At 41.9% G+C, this 19,531-nt stretch overlaps 2 protein-coding genes across 9 annotated transcripts in view; one reads left to right on the top strand and one right to left on the bottom strand.

Annotated features, from left to right (window-relative positions):
* The first annotated feature begins 500 nt into the window (after window positions 1-500).
* The window catches only part of GFM1 (G elongation factor, mitochondrial 1), a 33,831-nt gene continuing 14,800 nt past the window's right edge, over window positions 501-19,531 (top strand). For all 8 annotated transcript variants that reach the window (XR_775476.1, XR_775474.1, XR_775477.1 and 5 more), the window contains exons 1-13: window positions 501-599; window positions 1,184-1,339; window positions 2,039-2,171; window positions 2,393-2,597; window positions 3,334-3,450; window positions 4,020-4,170; window positions 8,294-8,448; window positions 9,400-9,484; window positions 10,552-10,689; window positions 11,379-11,480; window positions 12,132-12,188; window positions 12,587-12,724; window positions 13,687-13,769. Coding sequence is in view for 3 of the 8 variants with exons in the window: in XM_010584960.1 (XP_010583262.1) it covers window positions 531-599; window positions 1,184-1,339; window positions 2,039-2,171; window positions 2,393-2,597; window positions 3,334-3,450; window positions 4,020-4,170; window positions 8,294-8,448; window positions 9,400-9,484; window positions 10,552-10,689; window positions 11,379-11,480; window positions 12,132-12,188; window positions 12,587-12,724; window positions 13,687-13,769 (1,589 nt within the window). In the remaining 5 variants the exon portion in view is untranslated. The remainder of the gene's footprint in view (window positions 600-1,183; window positions 1,340-2,038; window positions 2,172-2,392; window positions 2,598-3,333; window positions 3,451-4,019; window positions 4,171-8,293; window positions 8,449-9,399; window positions 9,485-10,551; window positions 10,690-11,378; window positions 11,481-12,131; window positions 12,189-12,586; window positions 12,725-13,686; window positions 13,770-19,531) is intronic.
* On the bottom strand, window positions 13,763-19,417 carry LXN (latexin; the record flags this gene model as incomplete). The annotated part of the gene is made up of 6 exons (XM_010584986.1): window positions 13,763-14,108; window positions 15,230-15,292; window positions 17,357-17,493; window positions 18,115-18,289; window positions 18,894-18,956; window positions 19,403-19,417. Coding segments are annotated over 6 exons (549 nt in total), but the record flags the coding sequence as incomplete, so codon positions are not given.

Consider the following 19,531-nt stretch of genomic DNA (forward strand, 5'->3'; position numbering starts at 1 on the left):
CTGCTCCGTCTGTGTACCTGCAACGCCGACGTGACTGAACCTTCCTTGCCGTTGCAACCCAACACTGACAGCGTTATAGATTGCTGCCTCCGCTCCACGCAGCATCCTCCTACGTACCATGAGATTTTATTATTTTTTCCCTTCCTTTTTCATGCAGTGCTGCCGTACTGTTGTTTTTTTTGACGCGGAGCCCGGCTCTGTAGTTGCTGCTAATTAGGGTGAGCATGCCTGCGAGCGGTACCCCTGCACTCGAGACCAGCCTTTTTTTGTAAAATCAGCTAATCCTGCTCTGCAGTTACAGTACTGCTCTGATGACCGCGTCTTCAAGCGCTGCCAGCAGCAGCACAAAATCCTCATCGCTGCCTCAAGGCGGCTAATTAAAACGCTCAGGGGGCTCCGTCCCAAGAACCACCACCGCGGCCTCCCCCCCGGCCCCGCGGCGGGCTGACCCCGGGGAGGGCGGCCCGTTCCCCCGCTCCGCATGCGCGGTGCCCCGGAAACAACGGGGCCGGGGCCGGCAGGAGGGAGCCATGCTGCGGGTTCTGCGGACCGGACCGGCGCCGAGGCTCCTGCAGCAACAACAGCAGCAACGGCGGCGGCGGCAGGGAACCCGCGGCGGGCATTTTGTGGGGGGGGGCGGGGGGCGGGGAGAAGGGGGGGAGCCTCTGCGGAGGAGGCGCGGGGACGCGGCCTGTCAGGGCCCGGCGAAGCCCTTGTGAGGGCCGAGCTGACCGCGGGGAGGTCGGACGCAAGATGTCGGGTGTCCGGGCGGGAGATGCGGCCCCCCCTGCCCGTTCCTGAGGCGGCGGGCGGGAAGCAGGGGAGCCGAGGAGAAGGGGATGGTGGCGGGGTAGAGGACAGGCCCGCCCGAAAGCACCCCGTCAGCTGCAGGAAAACGTGCAGCCGCTCGGTCAAAGGAGTAGGAGGAGAAAAAGGGTAGAGTGGGAACATAACGGCGGGGTTTGAAAAGCGGGGCTGGCAAAGCCGGACTTAGCCCGGAGGGATTGCCTACGTTCTTCGAGTGCAGCGGAAAGCTTTGACGTGACCCGGTGGGTGCTTGGAAAAGGGCGTTTTGCTATAAATGACCCATTTGCCGCAGAAAAGCTGACTGACTGGACGTTGTCAGCACACTGAGCCGCGTTTGATCTGTTCCTAACTAAAACGGCAATTTTCTCTTGCCTTTCAGTTTCTCCTGAACTCCTGCAGGCATTGTTCTTCAGGAGTGCTTCCCAATGAGAGGATCCGCAACATTGGGATCTCGGCCCACATCGACTCGGGGAAGACGACGTTAACGGAGCGAATCCTCTTCTATACGGGCAGGATAGCACAAATGCACGAGGTCGGGTTTTCAGAGGGTTCCGGAAAAGAGCTGCTCTTCGTGGGCTGAGCATGCTGGGTGCCATTGAAACGTTGCTGGGACTTGTTCATTTGCACGGTGTAATGCGTGGGGTGAGGGAGCTACGCTTGGTGGGCCCAGCGCGGCTCTTCTGGTCAAGCTGGAGAGGGAATCCTAAAAATCTGCTGGTTTCCCTGATACCCCTTTAAAAATAAGTGGAGGTCAAAGGGATAGAAAGTAATTCCTCCTTCACTGCAGTGTTCTCCCTCTTTCAGAACACTTCAAATCTTATTTAAAGACTTACTGCTCCCTTACCATCTCCATGGTAAACATACATGGAAGATACATGTTTCTTTTGATGTACTCAAAGATGACTGTGAGAAACAGAGAACACAGGGATGTAATTTTTAGCTTTGGGTATGTTATCTTGTTAAATTCACAGTGAAGCATAATTTCTAGCAGATTTCTGATAACCTTTTTCAGGAATGATCCTCAGGAGAGCAAAATACATTAAACTTGCAGGTGCAGCTGCAAAAAAATCAAACTTGCTTGTAGTCCAAAGATTATAAGTGATTCTGCCATGTCTGCTGTTCTTCACTGCATGAAAGATGATGCTCAGTATGTAAAGCATCACTCCTGCACATGCAAAATTCTTAGTAAACTCCCTTGGACTAAATTTTTTTCTTTTTATTTTCTCCTAAGGTGAGAGGTAAGGATGGAGTTGGGGCTGTCATGGATTCAATGGAGCTAGAACGACAGCGTGGAATCACAATTCAGTCTGCAGCAACATACACCATGTGGAAAGACACCAACATCAACATCATAGACACGCCAGGTAACAACAGTTCTGAACACATTACGATTGCTGTTCCTTCGTGTATACAAAGGACACGGTGCCGTCTTCTTGTTTGTTAATCACTTAAGTTGAGCTAATGTGGCTCTTTCTGTATAGCTGGAGACTGATTCTGTTGGTTGTTGCTTTTTTCTGCGTGTATGAGAAAACAATTTCTCATTACCTTTTGTCATCTGTGAATAACTGGGGCGTTTGTTATTCAGGACATGTGGACTTCACAATTGAAGTGGAGAGATCTTTGAGAGTTCTTGATGGAGCTATTCTGGTTCTCTGTGCTGTTGGAGGAGTTCAGTGCCAGACAATAACTGTGAACAGGCAAATGAAACGTTATAGTGTGCCATTTTTAACATTCATCAATAAACTGGACAGACTGGGCTCTAGTCCAACCAGAGCAGTACAACAATTGAGGTATTTATCATTTTAAATTATTTGTGAGATAATTCTGAACTATTCACATAGCAGGTTAATACTAAGAATGTTGAAAAGCATTCTCTCATGGGGTCTGTAGTTGCAGTTTTGGAGGATAATACCTGACTTGAGGTTAAATCTTAATCTGACCTATAGCAAGTGTCCATTTTATCACGAAAAACAAATGTTAATGTCAGCCCAGGCTTGCAGTGACCAAGAATTGGGGTTTTGGTATTTATTTTGTTGATGGAACTATATTTGGAGCCACTTTGAGAACAGCGTTTTAATTTTTCCTAGGTCCTGGTAGGAAATGTGCTGTAGCTTACAGCAGGAAAATGACATAGGGTTGGACATTTTCTAGTTTGGATACCAGAAGTCCTGCTTGCTCCTTACCTGCAGTCTTTCTGTGCCTGATCTGATGTGTGAGATACATGCATTAATACACATTAAGGGAGAAGCAACTCGCATAATCAAGTAATTAATCTGAAGCCAGTTTGCACTGCCTTCTTTCCCATGAAAGTTGCTCACTGTAGCTGTTGGGATATAGAGGGCTGGCAATCACTCAGGTTAAAATGCAACTAGGCATTTTTCATCAGTATTGGTAGATTTTTGGCACTGTCCAAAGAACAAAAGATGGTGATTTTGTAGGAGTGGGATGTTGTTCAAAGACCATCTGGAGCACATATATAGAAACAACTTTTTTCTTGAACTAATTTATATTTGCTCTCTTTTTCAGATCCAAGTTAAAACACAATGCAGCTTTTGTTCAGATTCCAATTGGGCTGGAGGGAAACTTTAAAGGAATTATAGATCTTATTGAAGAAAAAGCTATATATTTTGATGGCGCACTTGGGTAAGTTTTGAAACTTGCATGTTTCTTAGCTGGAGCTAGTCTTTGTATGAGGAACTACCTATAGTTTCTCTTCGGAGATGAAAAAGCCTGCTATTTGGAAAGTTAGGGATGTGGCTTGTTCTAGGGCTGAGGTATCACCCTTCAGCTCTCCAAGTTACAGCAAAATGATTCTGCAGGGTCAGGTTTAGTGATGGGTAGCTGCAGCATGAATTGTTTGCTAACCGCAGTAGTGCGGAGAGGTGGTAGCCACACTTGCCACCCTGAGAAATAAGAGACTTGCTTCATAACGGGAACTGATGTTTGGCGTGAGCTTACTGGGGTGAAGATAAGATGTGGGTGAGGTTGTTGAACAGGTTATCCCGCATCCTTGCAAGCTCCTACTAAGAGTGGGAAGAAACCCTCTCCTGCTCAAGCATGTTGATGTTTTCATGTGGGTTTTTTTTTCCCCTCAATATCCATGTCAACGGTGAATTTTTCTTGGTCGGGCTGGTCACAACAATGATTAGTGATTGAAAGGTTGATTCATGTGGTACTCCTTTAGAGTGGTTATGTTATTTATGTATGTGTAGCCAGACTCTTCGGTATGATGAAATTCCAGCTGAATTTAGAGCTGAGGCTGCAGAAAGACGTCGGGAATTGATCGAATGTGTTGCTAACTCGGATGATCAACTTGGGGAGCTGTTTTTGGAAGAAAAGATTCCTACAGCAGCTGAGTTAAAGGTAACTTTATTGTGGTGGTTCTTCCTGTAGCAGTGTTATCTCACTTTTTTGTGTCACTATTCTCCCCCTCCCCCCAATAAAAAATTTCTTGAAGTCTTGAAGAAATTTTGTATGCTTGAGTTCTCTGGTATGAGTGTCACCTCCCACAGGTGGACTCCCACTTCACTCCATGTTGAGGGCCCATTCCAAATTTGTTTTTTTGATTTGCATTGGAAAGACTGAGCTTGTGTGTGCCCTTTAGGGACTAGCACATGGCTGAAAGGTTCACCTAGTCATTTTTGTCATTCTGTTGCCTTGCCCATGTTACAGCTTGATGGCTATGACTTGCTTCGTGTCCCACAGCAAGTCAGTTGTTGACATGCTGTAAGTCATCTTTGTGCCTGGGAAATCCTGCCTTGTTTTTTATTTGCACTGATTATATTCGAAGTGAAAAGAGCAGTACACTAGAAGGGAACTGCAATGACTTTACTTGGAGACTCCAGAGGAAAAGAATCCAGGTCAAAACACAGTTTTCAAAAAAAAAGGAAGAGAATTGCCTTTCTTGAATGAGGGGAAAAAATTGATATGTGATTTATTTTATTAAATACTTCAGATATCAAATGGCAAATGTGCCAACATAAAAGGATGCTCACAGAAGTAATCAGATGGCCATGGACTTGAAAATTACTTGTTTTCATGACAGTTTGGTATCACTGTTTCTTCAAGCACATGTCTACATAATAAAAGGTGGTAGGGAGGCCTAGGGAGATCAGCTGCAGTTGTACAGTCTTTATCCAAGTACTGCTACTGTTCGCTCCAGGGTGAGATCTGCTTGTGCAGTTCCTTGGAGGCTGGACAGCAGACTAACGTATATTCCTTCTTTTAGACTGTTTTATGTCAGACTTGGCAATCGACACGTACCATAGCGGATTGTTACGTGGGATGGCAGTCCCTTTAAGGTTTGTAGTTGACTAATGATGCTTCTTGAGTTACTGTGGTATTAGCTTTAGTCAGGACAGGTGCAAAAGCTTGGCTATCCTGGCATGAGCATAAGAGAGCCTGTGCCGCACGTGGACCTGCTTCTGCTGTGTCGTGAGCGTAAAGTTAATCTGAGGACACGTACCCTTAGAGAAGAAGTGCTAAGCTGGTTTGCGTTTACCGCACAGCCCCATGGGGTAGGTGTGTAACTCAAGACAGCAACATGTAGCTGTTGACACACAGCAGTCTGTGAGGCTTTGTGTCTTGGCAGACGGTAGCGTAAGGGAACCGTACTGAGGGCTGTATGGTTTGCAGGCCTGATCTCAGCATGGTTGGTTTTTGCCCTTAATGCACGCTCGGTGCAAGGATTTGTGTGATGCATCTTGCTGTCAGCCACCACCTCTTGCTAGTGTTGGAAGTTAACTTGAGCGGTAATCTTCTAGTGCCTGCTGTTAATAGTTATTAATGAGTCAAAAATTGAAACTGCTACAGGAGACCAGTTGCTTAATGTGATTAAATAAAAAAGTGAGGTCTGAAGAGCCCATTGCAGTGGGAGAAGCCTTGCAGACAGACCGCTTTTTCGAAGAGAGCTACTTTTGGAGCTAGAACAGCTTGTCTTTGAGCAGTGGTGTTGCACGGAGTCTCCCTGGGGCCCGGAGCCTGCCTGACATGGCACTTGCTACCTCCTTTTGCTTTTCTTTGCCTGCAGCTGCGTGCTTCAGTTGGTAGCTGAAGAAGACAAGCTGAATTGAGACATATATGTTATAAGCAGGAGTTGTTAACTCTGAGTGGAGCCTGCTAGGCCAGCTGAGTTCAGATCAGATGTGATCACTGAGGTTGCTACTTTAAACATAGCTTTGATATTTAAGTCCTGTTCTAAGTATTTGGCCCATTAGCAGTGCCTGGTTGCCTCTGTGCAGTAGCCCTTTCCCTGTTATGGCTTGCAGTGCTTGCTTTCCTGGAAGTTGTCCACTCTATCTGTTGGGATATAGAGGACTGGCAGACCCTCAGAGCTGATGAGTGTTGCAAGGCCCCTTAAGGTTTATTTATTTGAATTTTCCTGACCCCTAAATTTTGCTTGCTTTTAACTTTGCTACAAACCTTCGGTTTGGAGGTGGGTTTTGGTTTTGGTTTTTTGTTTGTTTGTTTTTGTTTGTTGTTTTTTTTTAAATTGGTTTGGCTGTACGGGTGACTTACTGGTGATTAATGTCTCTAGGAAGAATATGCGAGAACCTGTATATCCCAGCTTGGCTTGAGACAAAAGCACAAGGGTTTTTTTGAAAGTACCATGCAAATATATATCTTATTGATAACCAGGCATTTAGTTGTTCCAGTAATTAAATACTATTTTACAAAGCCTGAGCTATTCCTGTTACAAAGCAGCCCTTCTCACTTTGATAAAGACAGAAATGTAATAGCAGTTTTAGAGACCTGTAAGGATCTGTCCTTCACCTGGCAGAGGGAGTGGTACTGATGTGAATACACTGTGTTGCTGTAAGAGGTGAGAGATTTTTAACAGGAAGCTGGTTTTGATAGCTCCTGCTGGGAGGGAAATCTGTTACCAAGATAAATTTGTCTGTTCAGCATGCCTCTGCTTCCCACTTCTGAAAGCCAATTAATTACAGCTCTAATGGCTATAGTGTTGTAGATGCAGGTTAATTTGTACTAATATGTCCCTGAAGATGGATTTTCTTTCAGTGGCCAGCAGCCAGGTTTCCACTGAAAATAATCTTTTTGTGGAAATGATGCTAAGTATCACTCCTGGATGCCACAGTCATAGCATATGATGTTTGCTGAAGATCAGCTGCTTAAACATCACCTAATTTGCTGCTATCCCTAATGCTACATTCAACTGATGTGCCCCAGGTACTCAGTGGGGCGCTTAGTGACAATAATCTTTATGGGAAAATAAAATTACTTTTTTCCTCAAGGTAGTTGTTGATGAGGATAAATTGCAGTCATGTTGCTTCATTTGAAAACACGTGGCCGAATAAAAACACCGGGCATCAGTACAGCCATATTTCCAGTGCTCTGGTATATGAGAACAGACATGGGCTAGATGAGCAGAATTGTTGATGTAGGATTTTTTCCTTGTATTATTTTTGTGAAGTCATTACATCAACAAATTTAAGCAACTACTGTTCTCTCTGTTAATTGTGGAGATATCTTAACTGTCTGTCTTGGGGTACTCCAGGTAACTCCCAGATTAGATGATGTGGTTAACTATCTTGGTCTATCAAGGAGAATTAATTTCTTTTAGTTTATCAAAGAAGACAGGAGCTGCTTTCAGTTGGAGTGAGGGCCTGGAAGTGTAGGGAGATGGCATCCTCTAGTGGCAGGGAGAGGTGGGACCAAGGTGGCAATCTCGGCTTCAGTAATTAATTGCAGGATAGGAGGGGGGCAGATGGCTTCTGTCCACCTTTATGGAAGATGGCTATGATCACTGTTACGGAAGTTGTTGGTGCTCAGTTGTGCTTTGTAACATCGTGTGATGCTTGAGTGAAAGGCACTGAATAAGCATGAGATTACTGTGCAGTTAGTTTATCTTTCTTAGTTTACCAGGACATCCTGGAAAGATTCCCAAGACAGTTGGTGCAACTTCAGCAGGTCTGTAGATGAATGTAAATAGGTTCTTCTGTTGCACTTTTTAAACCATTCTTCAAAAAATGATGATTCATTGAGCATGGCACTTAGCCAAATATCCCTTCCCTACCTAACTTCCTCTTTCAGAAGAGTTTTCTGTAGTTTAAAGATACTGAAGCATCTCATCTTACTTCCACAAATTTAAATGTGTATTGTGTCCCAACATAACTAAATAGGGGGAACAGACATCTAAATCAGAAATGAAGAGTCCTGACTTTACCAGCTGAGAAATCAAGAAACTTTCTGAGTATTTGGGGGTTATCATTATATTTATCTTGGGCATTTTCATTTTTAAGTTGAATTTAAGATAAGGGGAGAAAAAACCCCTCACGCTTCTAGAATTCTGGTGAGTAAGTTTTATGTGCAGGGGGTTGTACAGGAGACTGTGTGGGAGCAGCTACTTTACTCCAGTAGAGATGACCAGCAAAGAGAGAGAGAGAGAATCTAGACTGCTGCCTGGTTGGTACTGTGTCAGACTCCTGAAGTTGTTGCAGGAGGAGAGTAATGCACGGATATTTTTCAGCTTGCAATCAGAAGAGCAACACTGAAGAAGTCCTTTACCCCAGTGCTTGTGGGAAGTGCTTTAAAGAACAAAGGAGTACAGCCGTTGCTGGATGCCGTCCTGGAATACCTCCCGAATCCTTCAGAGGTTGAGAACTATGCTATTATTAACCAGGGGTAAGTATATTCATGAGCATAAGGAGTGGTCTTGAAATTGGGTTTCAAAGCAGTGTAATATGTAGCAGGAAATATTACTAACAAAATATATGATCATTTACCATTCATATTAAATAATTTTGCACAAACTTCCAAAACTAAGAAAGCTCCTCTCTCATTTGAGGGTTATGGTATTTTTAACACACATTAAATAGTAATTTTTCAAATCTAATATCTGATGAGATAATTTCTTAGAAATTAACAGCAACCCTTAAAACCATGCCTACAGTAGAGGAGAGAACATATCTGAAATGTATAAACAACATTTTATTCTTTGGACGTGTTTGTTGATGTGCTTTCACAGTTAAGAAGCATGAAACCCAACATTAGAGCCAGTAAATAGCCTTTAACATTCCAGTCATGGCTTAGGGGTGGTCATAACACGCTTAATGTGTTTGAGTTGTTCAGACAATATAATGATAGCTAAATAGAAATGATGCTAATAAATAGAGTTTATGACTTTTTCTCCCAGGGGTTACCTGACTCTTTTGAGTCCTCACTGCTGTTGTGCCTCTCCCTGCCTCTAAGATCTGCCTACTACGATGGACTAAAACTTCTCACATGGCTCATGAGCATTGTCAGAGCATAGTGTGATGTTTCTTTCTTCACTCTAAAACTGGACTTGCTCATGAGTTGTGTCTGAGTGTATGATTAATTGCTTTCATGGCAAAATAGTTGGATGATATGAAGGACTAGTGATATTTGTCATAGTTTCGACCTTTTGGGGATCTGCTGCAGTTTCTCTGAGGTACTTTCTGAGCACATGGGAGCTACGTATGTGAGCATTTTTAAGTCTCAGTTACAAACAGGAAACTGAAGGCCCTTGGGACTTTCTGAGGTTCGGCTTATGTTTAGAGGAGGCTGCCATGTTTGATTCATAACATAAACTCCCTCTCCATCCCTGTTTTTAAGGGAGTCTGAGGACAAAACCAAGTTCCTATTGAACTCTGCTCGAGATGATTCCCAGCCTTTTATAGGCCTTGCTTTTAAACTGGAGGTAAGCTGTTACTGTTTTCCTTTCTGATGCAGCAAAACCAGTAGAGAAGCAGGGCATTTTCTGCAAGAGTTTGTGGTGTACGCAAGTCTTCCTTGCACTGAGCTATTGGTGGCTTGTCATTAATGCCTGGGAAGTGCCTTTTGTTTTGGGGGGAAAAGCACATATTTAAAGCTCTGTATTTTCAGTCTCTCTCTTTGTGCATGTGATGGCTTTTTTACTTGGTCGCTGTGTATATGGTAAAGCTAAGCAGAAAGTTTCTAGAGAATGGATGCCCAGGACATTATTTAGCTGACTTTATTCAATTGCTTGCAAGTTTCCCACGCTACCAGTATCTGACCTCTGCGGGGCAAAAGTTGTACTCACATTGTGTTCACTGTGAAGAAGAAAGGAAGGTTTCCAGATTTGAGAGAAAATAGAGCGAGTCCAAATAGATGGTACTGCCAAAACTTATGTAGAACAAATTTTAAAATAAGTTTATGTTTAAATTAAATTTAAATTTAACTTCTTTTAAAAAACTGGTTTCCACCATAAATCCACAAATGTATCAAACACTGCCAATTTGGAAGTTTTAAAATGGGCTATGTGCCTCAAATACTTCATGATTTTCTTAGTTAAAACCTGAACATTTGGGGGGGTTATGGGCTTATTTCAAATGCTTTCAGAGAAAAATCCTGGTTTCGTTTGAAGTTGAAAACAATGGAACACGAGAGAGTTGGAGAGGAAAAAGTACAAAGTCTTAACCAAACAAGTTTTTTGCTACCTAGAGAGTAGCAGTTCAGATTTCATATGGAAAGTGGCTGGCCAAATTGCTAGTTAATGTATGCCTCTGTTGGGAAAGTTTAGGAGTGGTAAAATTGGTGAAGTAAAGAAAATTGCCAGGAGATGCCAGATTCTATTCCAGAGCCAAGTGAAAGCTGAGACTATGTTAATAAAAGTTTCATTTACGTGTCTAGTGTGTAAAATCAAAACAGAAACATTTAGTCAGTTAGTGCAAATGATGCTTTGAATAGTAGTGGTCTTGACTCCCAGAATGATTATATCTGATTTTTAATGAATTTTCATTCCAGGCTGGCCGTTTTGGGCAATTAACTTATATTCGAGTTTATCAGGGGATGCTGAAGAAATCTGATTATATATATAACACTAGGACTGGGAAGAGAGTGCGTGTGCAAAGACTTGTCCGTATGCATTCAGACAACATGGAGGTGAGTGTGAGAGGTACAATCCACACAGATTGCCTTTTGAGCCACTTTTACTAAACAAGCTTCTCACTTTCCAGTGATCTCTGAACAATGCAATATGTCAAATTTCTGCTTTTGTTGTTGTTAATTGATAGTTGTCTGTAGCACTTACTAGAGCTCTACAAGAAACTGGAACTGGTCTCTAATGTATTGTTTCCACTGAAGTGGAAGAATCTTTGCCCAAGAAGCACTATAAAATGGCTTTGAGGTGATAGCTAAAGCAAGCCAGCTGTGGTATTATCCCCATATTCTGTACTTCTGGGAGAGGGGAAATAGGACTAGCAAAATACACAAGTTTTCTTCCATGTGATCACTGAATACAATTCTTGAACTAAAAATTGATTCTCAAGCTGCTGCAAATCCTACCCTTTCCTGTTTAAAATTCCTGAACTCTATAGCTGGGTCAGGATTGCCTAAAACATAGTGTGTTCGCATCCTTAAACTAGAACAAATTCGCATCCAAGCTCAGGTCTCCTTTTTGTGCTTTCAATAAAGAGAGAGAAGATTTACAGAGGATTTTATCAAAGCTGGAATTTTCAAAGGAGCTTAACTTCAAGCTTTTAAACACAGTATTTATATATCTTCTTAAAACCAGGTGTAGTTTGTAATATATCTTTCAGTGTTATCTAAATAGTAAACTTTTCTTTCTTAAGGATGTAAATGAAGTTTACGCGGGAGACATATGTGCGCTGTTTGGAATTGATTGTGCTAGTGGGGACACGTTCACTGATAAAACCAGTACTGACATTTCCATGGTGAGTACCCCTTTTGATCTGTATGCCTCATGCATTGCAATTCACCAGGATTTTGTTGTGAAAGTTTGTAATCATTTGTTCAATATAAATATTTTTTGATGTATACACAACCACAAATATTTTTTGTGGTTATTTCTTATACCTTAAGAAGCCTGAATATATAGAAGTATGCTGTGTGCAAGAGAGATACATACCTGTTTACTATGCTTGACATCAAATACTACTTCAGTGTTAGCAAACTGTTCTGGGCTGTTCGAAGTGGATGCTGTTACTCAAAACTATTAAGCTATGTATTTGTAAATTTATTTAAATGCATCAGTTTTATTTTTACAGATATATATATATATTTACAAAATCTGATAGGAAGCAGAGTCTTCTAACTAGTGTGAAACCAGATTATCTTAAATCTAGGAAACGGTGTTAGAAATACTGTGGCTGGCAGTATGGCACGCATTGCGTTACAGCCTTGTAGTAATCCTCAGGAGAGTTAAAAATTTTGTTATGCTATGATAATACATATGAGCTAGATAAGTAAAACAGTCATCCCTGTTTGTAACCCTGAATTCTTGTGACCAAACTTTTCTGGAGAAATTACATCACCAGGTGTAGTGGAACTCGACTGTATGATCTCTTCCTTTATGGTCGTTGCAGGAATCAATTCACATCCCCGATCCTGTCATTTCAGTAGCTATGAAGCCTTCCAACAAGGTAGGAGCCTATGAATCAACCTTTTTCTGAGTTATCTTTCCTCTGCTGCTTTTATAATTTTTATGCAGGTTAGCCATTAGATGTGGAACCAGAGACTAAAATGAGCAGCGTAATAAAATCCTCAAAGTACGTAAGAAGATGTCGTTCAGATAACTCAGCATGTGAATTGCGTTAGATGGTATCACTTAGCCATAAAGAAGATGCATGTCTTTGACCTGGGTAAACATGGACATGAAGTAACTGGAGGGATAAATACAGTTATAAATTTATGGCTGTGTTTCAGAAAATAACCTCATGAGAGTAGAAGCGCTAAGCAGTTGATAGAAGAATTTGAGGCCTTTTTGTTGTGTGACTTCTGGATGTTCATGTTTTCTTGTGTGTGTGTAATTGTTTTTCAGAATGACTTTGATAAGTTTTCAAAAGGCCTGAACCGCTTTACAAGGGAAGATCCCACCTTTAGAATCCATTTTGATGATGAGAGCAAAGAGACCATTGTTTCTGGAATGGGGGAACTGCACTTGGAAATCTATGCCCAGGTAATTTGGAAAGCACATTCCACAGACTCTGGTTTTGATTGTTTTCCCAACCAAGAATTCTCCTTCCTTTCTGCCCAAGACATTGCATTGCTGTACCAAAAACTATCTGCAGAGGGGCTAACTGATGCCAACCTTTAGGGGCCTGATTTTGTAATTGGGTGCCTAAGCTGACATCACGTTTACAGGATGTTTGGAGGTGCACAATTCCACTTGCTTTAGTCTAAATCAGGGTTATCGTGTGACAACTGTTTTGAGACCTTCCCCACAGAAAGCACTGTGGCATTAATGTGAACAATACTAGCTGCTTAGGGAAGAGTTTAACTTCTTAGTCAACTTTTGAAGAATCTCTCTCTCCAGTGGTTCTATTTTGAGGGTTGTAAACTATTTAAATGACATTTCTGCCTGGAATATTTTTACTTTTTGGTTCAAATCCATAAAAAATGCTGTATTAAGCACTACGCTTTGCTTTAGCAGCCTTTGCTTATAAAAATTTTTACCGTTAGCGATTTCCTACAGGACACAGAAATATTCTATAATAAGAGATGATGCAGGCAGGAGGGAATAGTTGCTTAGTGATTTATTTGTTTCTTTCAAGACGATGTCCATACTTTATTTGAGTCTAACACAATCGATGTATCTGAATTGTTGACAGAATGAAGAAAAGATGGCTTTTGTCTTGGAAAACTTAAATTTGAGTAAAATAATTAATGCTGTTCCCTTTTCCTGTATCTAAAGCTATAGCCCCTGCACAAGGATGACTGCAGGTTGACAGTGAATAATTCGTAACATTGGAAAAAAAAAAAAAAACACCAAGACCCCAAAAATCAATCCAACCCCAGACGAAAAAACTGGTTAACCCTGATTAAGTTTCTAATTTCAGAAAGATCTGTAAATAAAATAATTTCCAATGTATTGTTCCAATGGAACAACTCTGTATTTCATTCTGCTTTTTTTTCCTGCAGCGAATGGAAAGGGAATACGGTTGCCCTTGCACCATGGGAAAGCCAAAAGTTGCCTTCAGGGAGAACATCTCCGCACCTGTGTCGTAAGTATTCTTTCTGGCAACAGAGGTTTTTTAATTTACTTTGATGCAGAATTTGATTATGTAGCAGAGAAAGTGCCTTTTGGATTATCAGATAAAAGCACAATGTACAGGAAAAGTTTAATTGAGGAAGGACTTTTTTTCTTCGTACCTTGATTGCATATCCACCCTCATAACTTATCTGCCCTCCCTTCAAATGCTTATTGTAGCATTTGAGCTTCTTCCCCTGCGGTATGAGGTGGTCTGTTATTCCGATGCATGTTTTGGCTGACGGCTGTCCTGTGTTACTTGAATGCCATGCTGTGGGTGCCAGAGAACTGTCATTTGCCAGGGAATGATCTCCTGTAGAAAGTGAGAAGGTATGTTCTTTGAACAATACTGAACGGGAGTTGACTACTGTAACACAGCCATACCTGGGCTCATTATAAGTAGGCTGATCAAGCACCAGTAACAGCGCAGGGTAGGCACTGTAACGTGCAGTCCTGTGACCTGTCCAAATATCTGAAGTTCTCCTGCAAGCTTTTTTCAGCCTGTGTTGTACTCCATGCTGCGGCAACTACGTTTTTCTTTATCTAGGCAAGTTTTGCAGCTCAGGCATGTCTGTGTTGGATTACCCCTCTTACTGTTAGTGCTGTTGATATTTTGGGATACCTGCCCTTCACCAAACCAAGCACAATGAAGAACCTATGCTTTTGTTCTGCAATTGTTAGCTACTACTTCTCATGAGTTTTTCTTCATAGAAAACTTAGGAACTAAAAACACTACAGATGCCCCAACTTACCTGAGAGTGCAGTGGGGTAAGGAGGCAGTGAAGCTAGAAGTGGGAGTGAGATCTCCTGATTGTTTTCCTTGGATGATTTATTAAAGGAGGTTGCACAATCGAGAACTTATCTTTCAAAATTTCTGCATTTTTCTTATGAAAACACTTGCTCAGATCGCAAAATTAGGATGGAGAATAACATAGAATGTAAATACTGTTCTGGGAACCAAAGTTTCTGGTGCTTTCTTCTGAGAGCTACTCTGTCTACTGGTCCACCACTGCTGTCCTCTAGCGTAGAAGCACTCTACAGCTCCAGCTGGAATGCAGCTAAGCAGTCCAGGATGCTGGCAGCTGCTTCTTCTCTTTATCCCTAGCCTGTTTAGCAATAGTATCTCCCGAGAGGAGAAAGCTGTGTGAATGACCAGTATATTAAACCTCTGCTGTTCCCAAGAAGGGCCCAGAAATAGCTGAAAATTACTGTCTGCTGACACAAGTTGGAGACCTGTTGTCTCCTGCCTGCATAGGGGGCAGAAGCCGGTAACGCTGAGACCGACAGTGATCGTTGCCCTAATCTCACCCTGTTTGCTAAGTGGCCTGCAGGCATCAGATCTGCAACCGCCCCACTATCTGCGTGTCTGAATTGGAGGTTACACAGTTGGCAGTCTTAAAACAAAAAAAGGCTTTTTAGAAATAAAGACTTTACCTGGGACACCATTTCATGAAGTAGAATCATGTAGTCAAATTCAAGATATTCATCACTTCTTTTCTGGAAAGACAAGATGAAAAGGGTTGAATTTGTGGCTTCCCCCCACCTTGAAAGTAGTGAATCAGTTTTCTTTAATTAGCATAAAAACTCTCTGATATATTTTGGATAAAACTGGCAGCTCGTGTTAACAAATAAAGCGGATGGAGCTTAGTCACTATAACAAAACGATACTGTTGTATTTCTGTGAACTCCAAAATTACATGTGAGAGACTGTGAAACTTAAAACCATGCTAATTCCTCCCTTAGAGAAGCTAGATATATCTCAACCTCAGGAACTCATTTGGGAAGGGAACACCTGGTTCTATAAAGTGTCAATTTAGCCCAAATAATCCTAAATAAAATTGTCAGTAGGATAAGACTTGGAGGGAACTCCAGAGGCCTTACAGTGGATAACAAGTTATCAGTGATTGTGTGACAGAATACCCACTGGCCTTTGGAACATACTCTTTACATACCTATTCTTCAGGGAAGAGGATCAAAATTACTGGAGAGAGATGACAGCTGGTTTAATTTAATACTATTCCGTCTGCCTTGTCCTTAAATTCATCTGGTTTGTTAAAAGAGGGTTTTAAAATCTTGCTTGTGCACAGCCCTGCAGCGTCTGTGAACTGCTTTCAGATAGCCATCAGAGGGAGCAAAATGTTAACAAATCACGCTCCAAGAATAAGTTTCTGCCTTTCCTTCATACCCAGAACTTCATGGGAATTCACTGGCTGTTCTGAGTGCCAAAACATTCGGCCTCTGAAAGCCTGTTCTGAAGACTCCTGATATATTGGGTTTTCTAAACACAAAGTCCTGCTTCTTTATCCTAGCTTACACACTAAATTTCCTTGAATTTAAAGTTGACCATCCCTGTAGGAGTTATTCCTAACTCACAGGACATTTTCTCCAAATAGAACAGAGAAAAACTGGGAGAATCTATAGAGTTCTATTAATTTAAAAGCAAAATCAAAAATTTTGCTCTGATAAAAACTTTTCTGAAAGCAAGTTGCTTTATCAGTTTAAGCCTGTTCCAGGCAAGAAATCTGCAAGGCCTGTTGATTGTGGTAGCTAATGACTCAATTAATTTGAATAGCTATAGTGAGATTTGCCAGTCATTTTTATTTCTTAGCTTAGGGCAGATCCAGATCTGCTCAAGATAAACACATCACTTGTAACCACTCAGAAGTAAGTGAAAATAGAAAATATTTTGTCCTGAAGTATTCCATTCCCTTTCTGTCTTGTGACGCATCTTCCTGAATTCAATTTTCTTATCATAAACTTAATTGATGCTCATCATGCTAATGTAAGTCTAAGAGCTCAACTAAAAATTAATTTTAGGTCTTCTCCCCTCCATCCCCCCCAAATAATTAAAAATTAGTAAAAGTAAGTTTGGGAAGAACAAAATAAAAAAAGCTAGTAACGAGAGTGGAATTAGATCAATATTTTCTTTCTTAATTAGCATTTTGAGGTGAACTAGCAAATGGATGGAGACCGCAATACTGCGAACAAAAGCAATGTAGATTGTGTTTTATTGAATTTGAGGTGCAGCCCATTGCTATTTGCCTAGACATGGCTATCGCAGGGATGTCAAGCAGTATTACTGTGACTGATTGCTAGATCATGGTGTAGATGGAGAGATGAAGGACAGTATTCCAATGCATGTTATGCAGATGCAAGAATACTGTCAGCTGGGCCTACATTACAGATGAAAGGCAGGGAAGTAATATAAAACCGTAATCAACATGATGACCTCCAGGTGGAAGAGTCCATTTTCTTAACTAAGTAAGGGTAGAATACTGCTCTTGCCAGGAAGACACAGCTTCTGTAAACAAAATTTATGAAGAGAAGGAGTGATCTAAATAAACGCTCAAGCCATCAGTGAAAGCCTTCATGATTTGCTAGAGGAATGGGAAAGGGGTAGGTGGAACAATACTAAACATTGGCTTAAAAACTAACCGGACCAAGAAGTTCAGACACAGTTGAGGTTTCTTAAGAACTTAGCTTCAGCTGTACTCTAGTACATGCCACAACTGCTTAGCTCTTAAATGCTATTTTTCTTGCAAGGCATTGATGGTAACTTACCACTTGCTTCACATGTTTAATTTGGGCAAATTGGAACTTAGTGTTTTCAGTTGAGTTCTGCCACATCACATAGCCAGAGGCAACCCATGCTAGCAGGCGGATGGGCTCCATTTCTGGGGACACGTGGCCATGGCTGTCTGGCAAACAAAATGAAAAATATACATTAAGCTAAGATTCATGGAGCTGCAGCCATTAACAGAACCTTATCACCTAATAGTAGGGTTTGGTGCTAAAGTCACTTCCTTACGTTCCTTGCTGTGTCACAGATCTTCCATATAATCTTGGAAGAGCTGCTATATCACCACTGTGTTTTCTTCCCAATTCTTTCTCTTAACATACATTCTGTAAAGGCAGGGGATGCCCTAAAGTAAGAGCAGACCCCAATACTACAGCTGGGGTGTCTGATGTACTATGCAAAGGACAGCCACCAACAGTGAGCAGGATGCTCGTAAAGGGAGAGGTAACAGTAGCAGGTGGTTTTCAAGAATAGTCACATGCAAATCACGTATCGGTTCTGGATTTCAGAAATGATGAAAGAATTTAGTAGTGTTGTGATTGACACACCACCCCGAATAAGAGAAAGTGAAGCAGCATGTGTTCAGAGTAGGGCTAATGGCCTGATCCCCCTCGCTCCTGGCTTCTATAGTCGGGGCTCCCATATGGATCGTGGACCACCACCAGCTGAGCTCAGGTTTGCTTCTGGCCGTGGAGGACATTGTCTGAAAAACCTCCTTCTCGCCCAAACCCCTTCTTTGTACCTGGTATGTTTTCTGCCACAAGCTCTTTTTCCAGGCTCTTGATTTGACTGTAGAATATGTTATCTGCTTCATCTGTGTTCTTAAGTTCTCCTTCAATTGTGAATTGCACATCTGGAGCAATGTTTTTGTTGCCCAGATGGTAAAGAACCTCAGCAGTGCAGTTAACAGTACTGTCCTGTTACAGAGTTAATTATGTGTATTAATATTTCATTAAATACAAATATTGGTAATTTGTACTTCTAAAATGTAGGGGTTTTTTTTAGGTAGTTGCTGTTTTCTCTGAGTCTGGCCCCACAGAGATTTGTGATTATTTAAGACAAGGTTAAATTCATAGTATTTCCGTGACTATACTATAAAGGCAGTTTTCTTTCTGCAGTGATAGAAAGGGCAGTGGTTGTGATGCAGAATGTCACTTGTGCTATTCAGTTGGAGTAACGGGTTCAAGTAGCTTCAATCTGAAATTGAATGACACTGAAGTGTCCTTGTCATCCCTCAAGGACTTTCTTGTGTCACAGTGGTAGGTACCAGATGTTTGGGGCTTTTATGGTGTAAAAAATGGGAGTTCCCTTTTGGTAAAGTTAAGTCTTTTTTTTTTTTTTTTTTTTTTTCCTCCCGATTTGCAGTAGAGAAAAATCTGAAACACGATACCAAGTATTATTAACTGGTGTGTCCGTTGGCCTCAGCTAGGATCAGCAGCATAAAGCATTGGCTTTTCATTACATGTCAGTAGTGCCAATTTCTGCCCACACACTGTATTTATTAAATAAATCTAAACTCACTTGGTCAACGATGTCTTCTAACACCAATTCCAGATGGTACTTAGGCCCAACACCATCGATGTCCTAAATAAGGAAAACATGAAGAACATTTATTTTGTTAAATGAATCACTTTGCATTGTGGAAAAGAGTCTCGTTATGGCGAAATGTGCTGCAGCAGTGCCATTCTCTGCAGGGCCCGTACGGAGCTAGGGTATTCTGTTATTTCCTCCTGCTGTGTTAAGCTTGCTCATTTAATATGCAGGTGGTGTAGCATCCGATTAGTACCTCCTCATCCGTCTCTAGTCTCGCGTACTACTTAATTGCCGTATTTGGGCTCCCTGTATGATTACGTGCAATAAGGAGCTCCTTGGTTAAAGGCTGCGGCGCGAGCCTTAATTGGGTTCCTTGTATTAAGTCCGTCCTGCGCTTTGTTATGACCTGTATCACGTCATATATTTGGGGGATATCTACGGTAATGACTTAAGCAAGCAGGCTCGTTTTGCTATAACCCCCGTTCTAGCAGGTTCACCAGCAAATCCGCAGCGGGTCAGCGGTGAGTGTGGTCTGTCCTGACAGTCACGAAAAGAGCATCCTCCTCGGGCCCGAGTTCCCTCGGGAGAGGTCCGGCAGGGACGGGAGGTTGGGTAGCGGCCACGGA

Source organism: Haliaeetus leucocephalus, unplaced genomic scaffold, assembly GCF_000737465.1.
Source record: "Haliaeetus leucocephalus isolate CR32 unplaced genomic scaffold, Haliaeetus_leucocephalus-4.0 Scaffold1014, whole genome shotgun sequence".
Classification (NCBI taxonomy): domain Eukaryota; kingdom Metazoa; phylum Chordata; class Aves; order Accipitriformes; family Accipitridae; genus Haliaeetus; species Haliaeetus leucocephalus.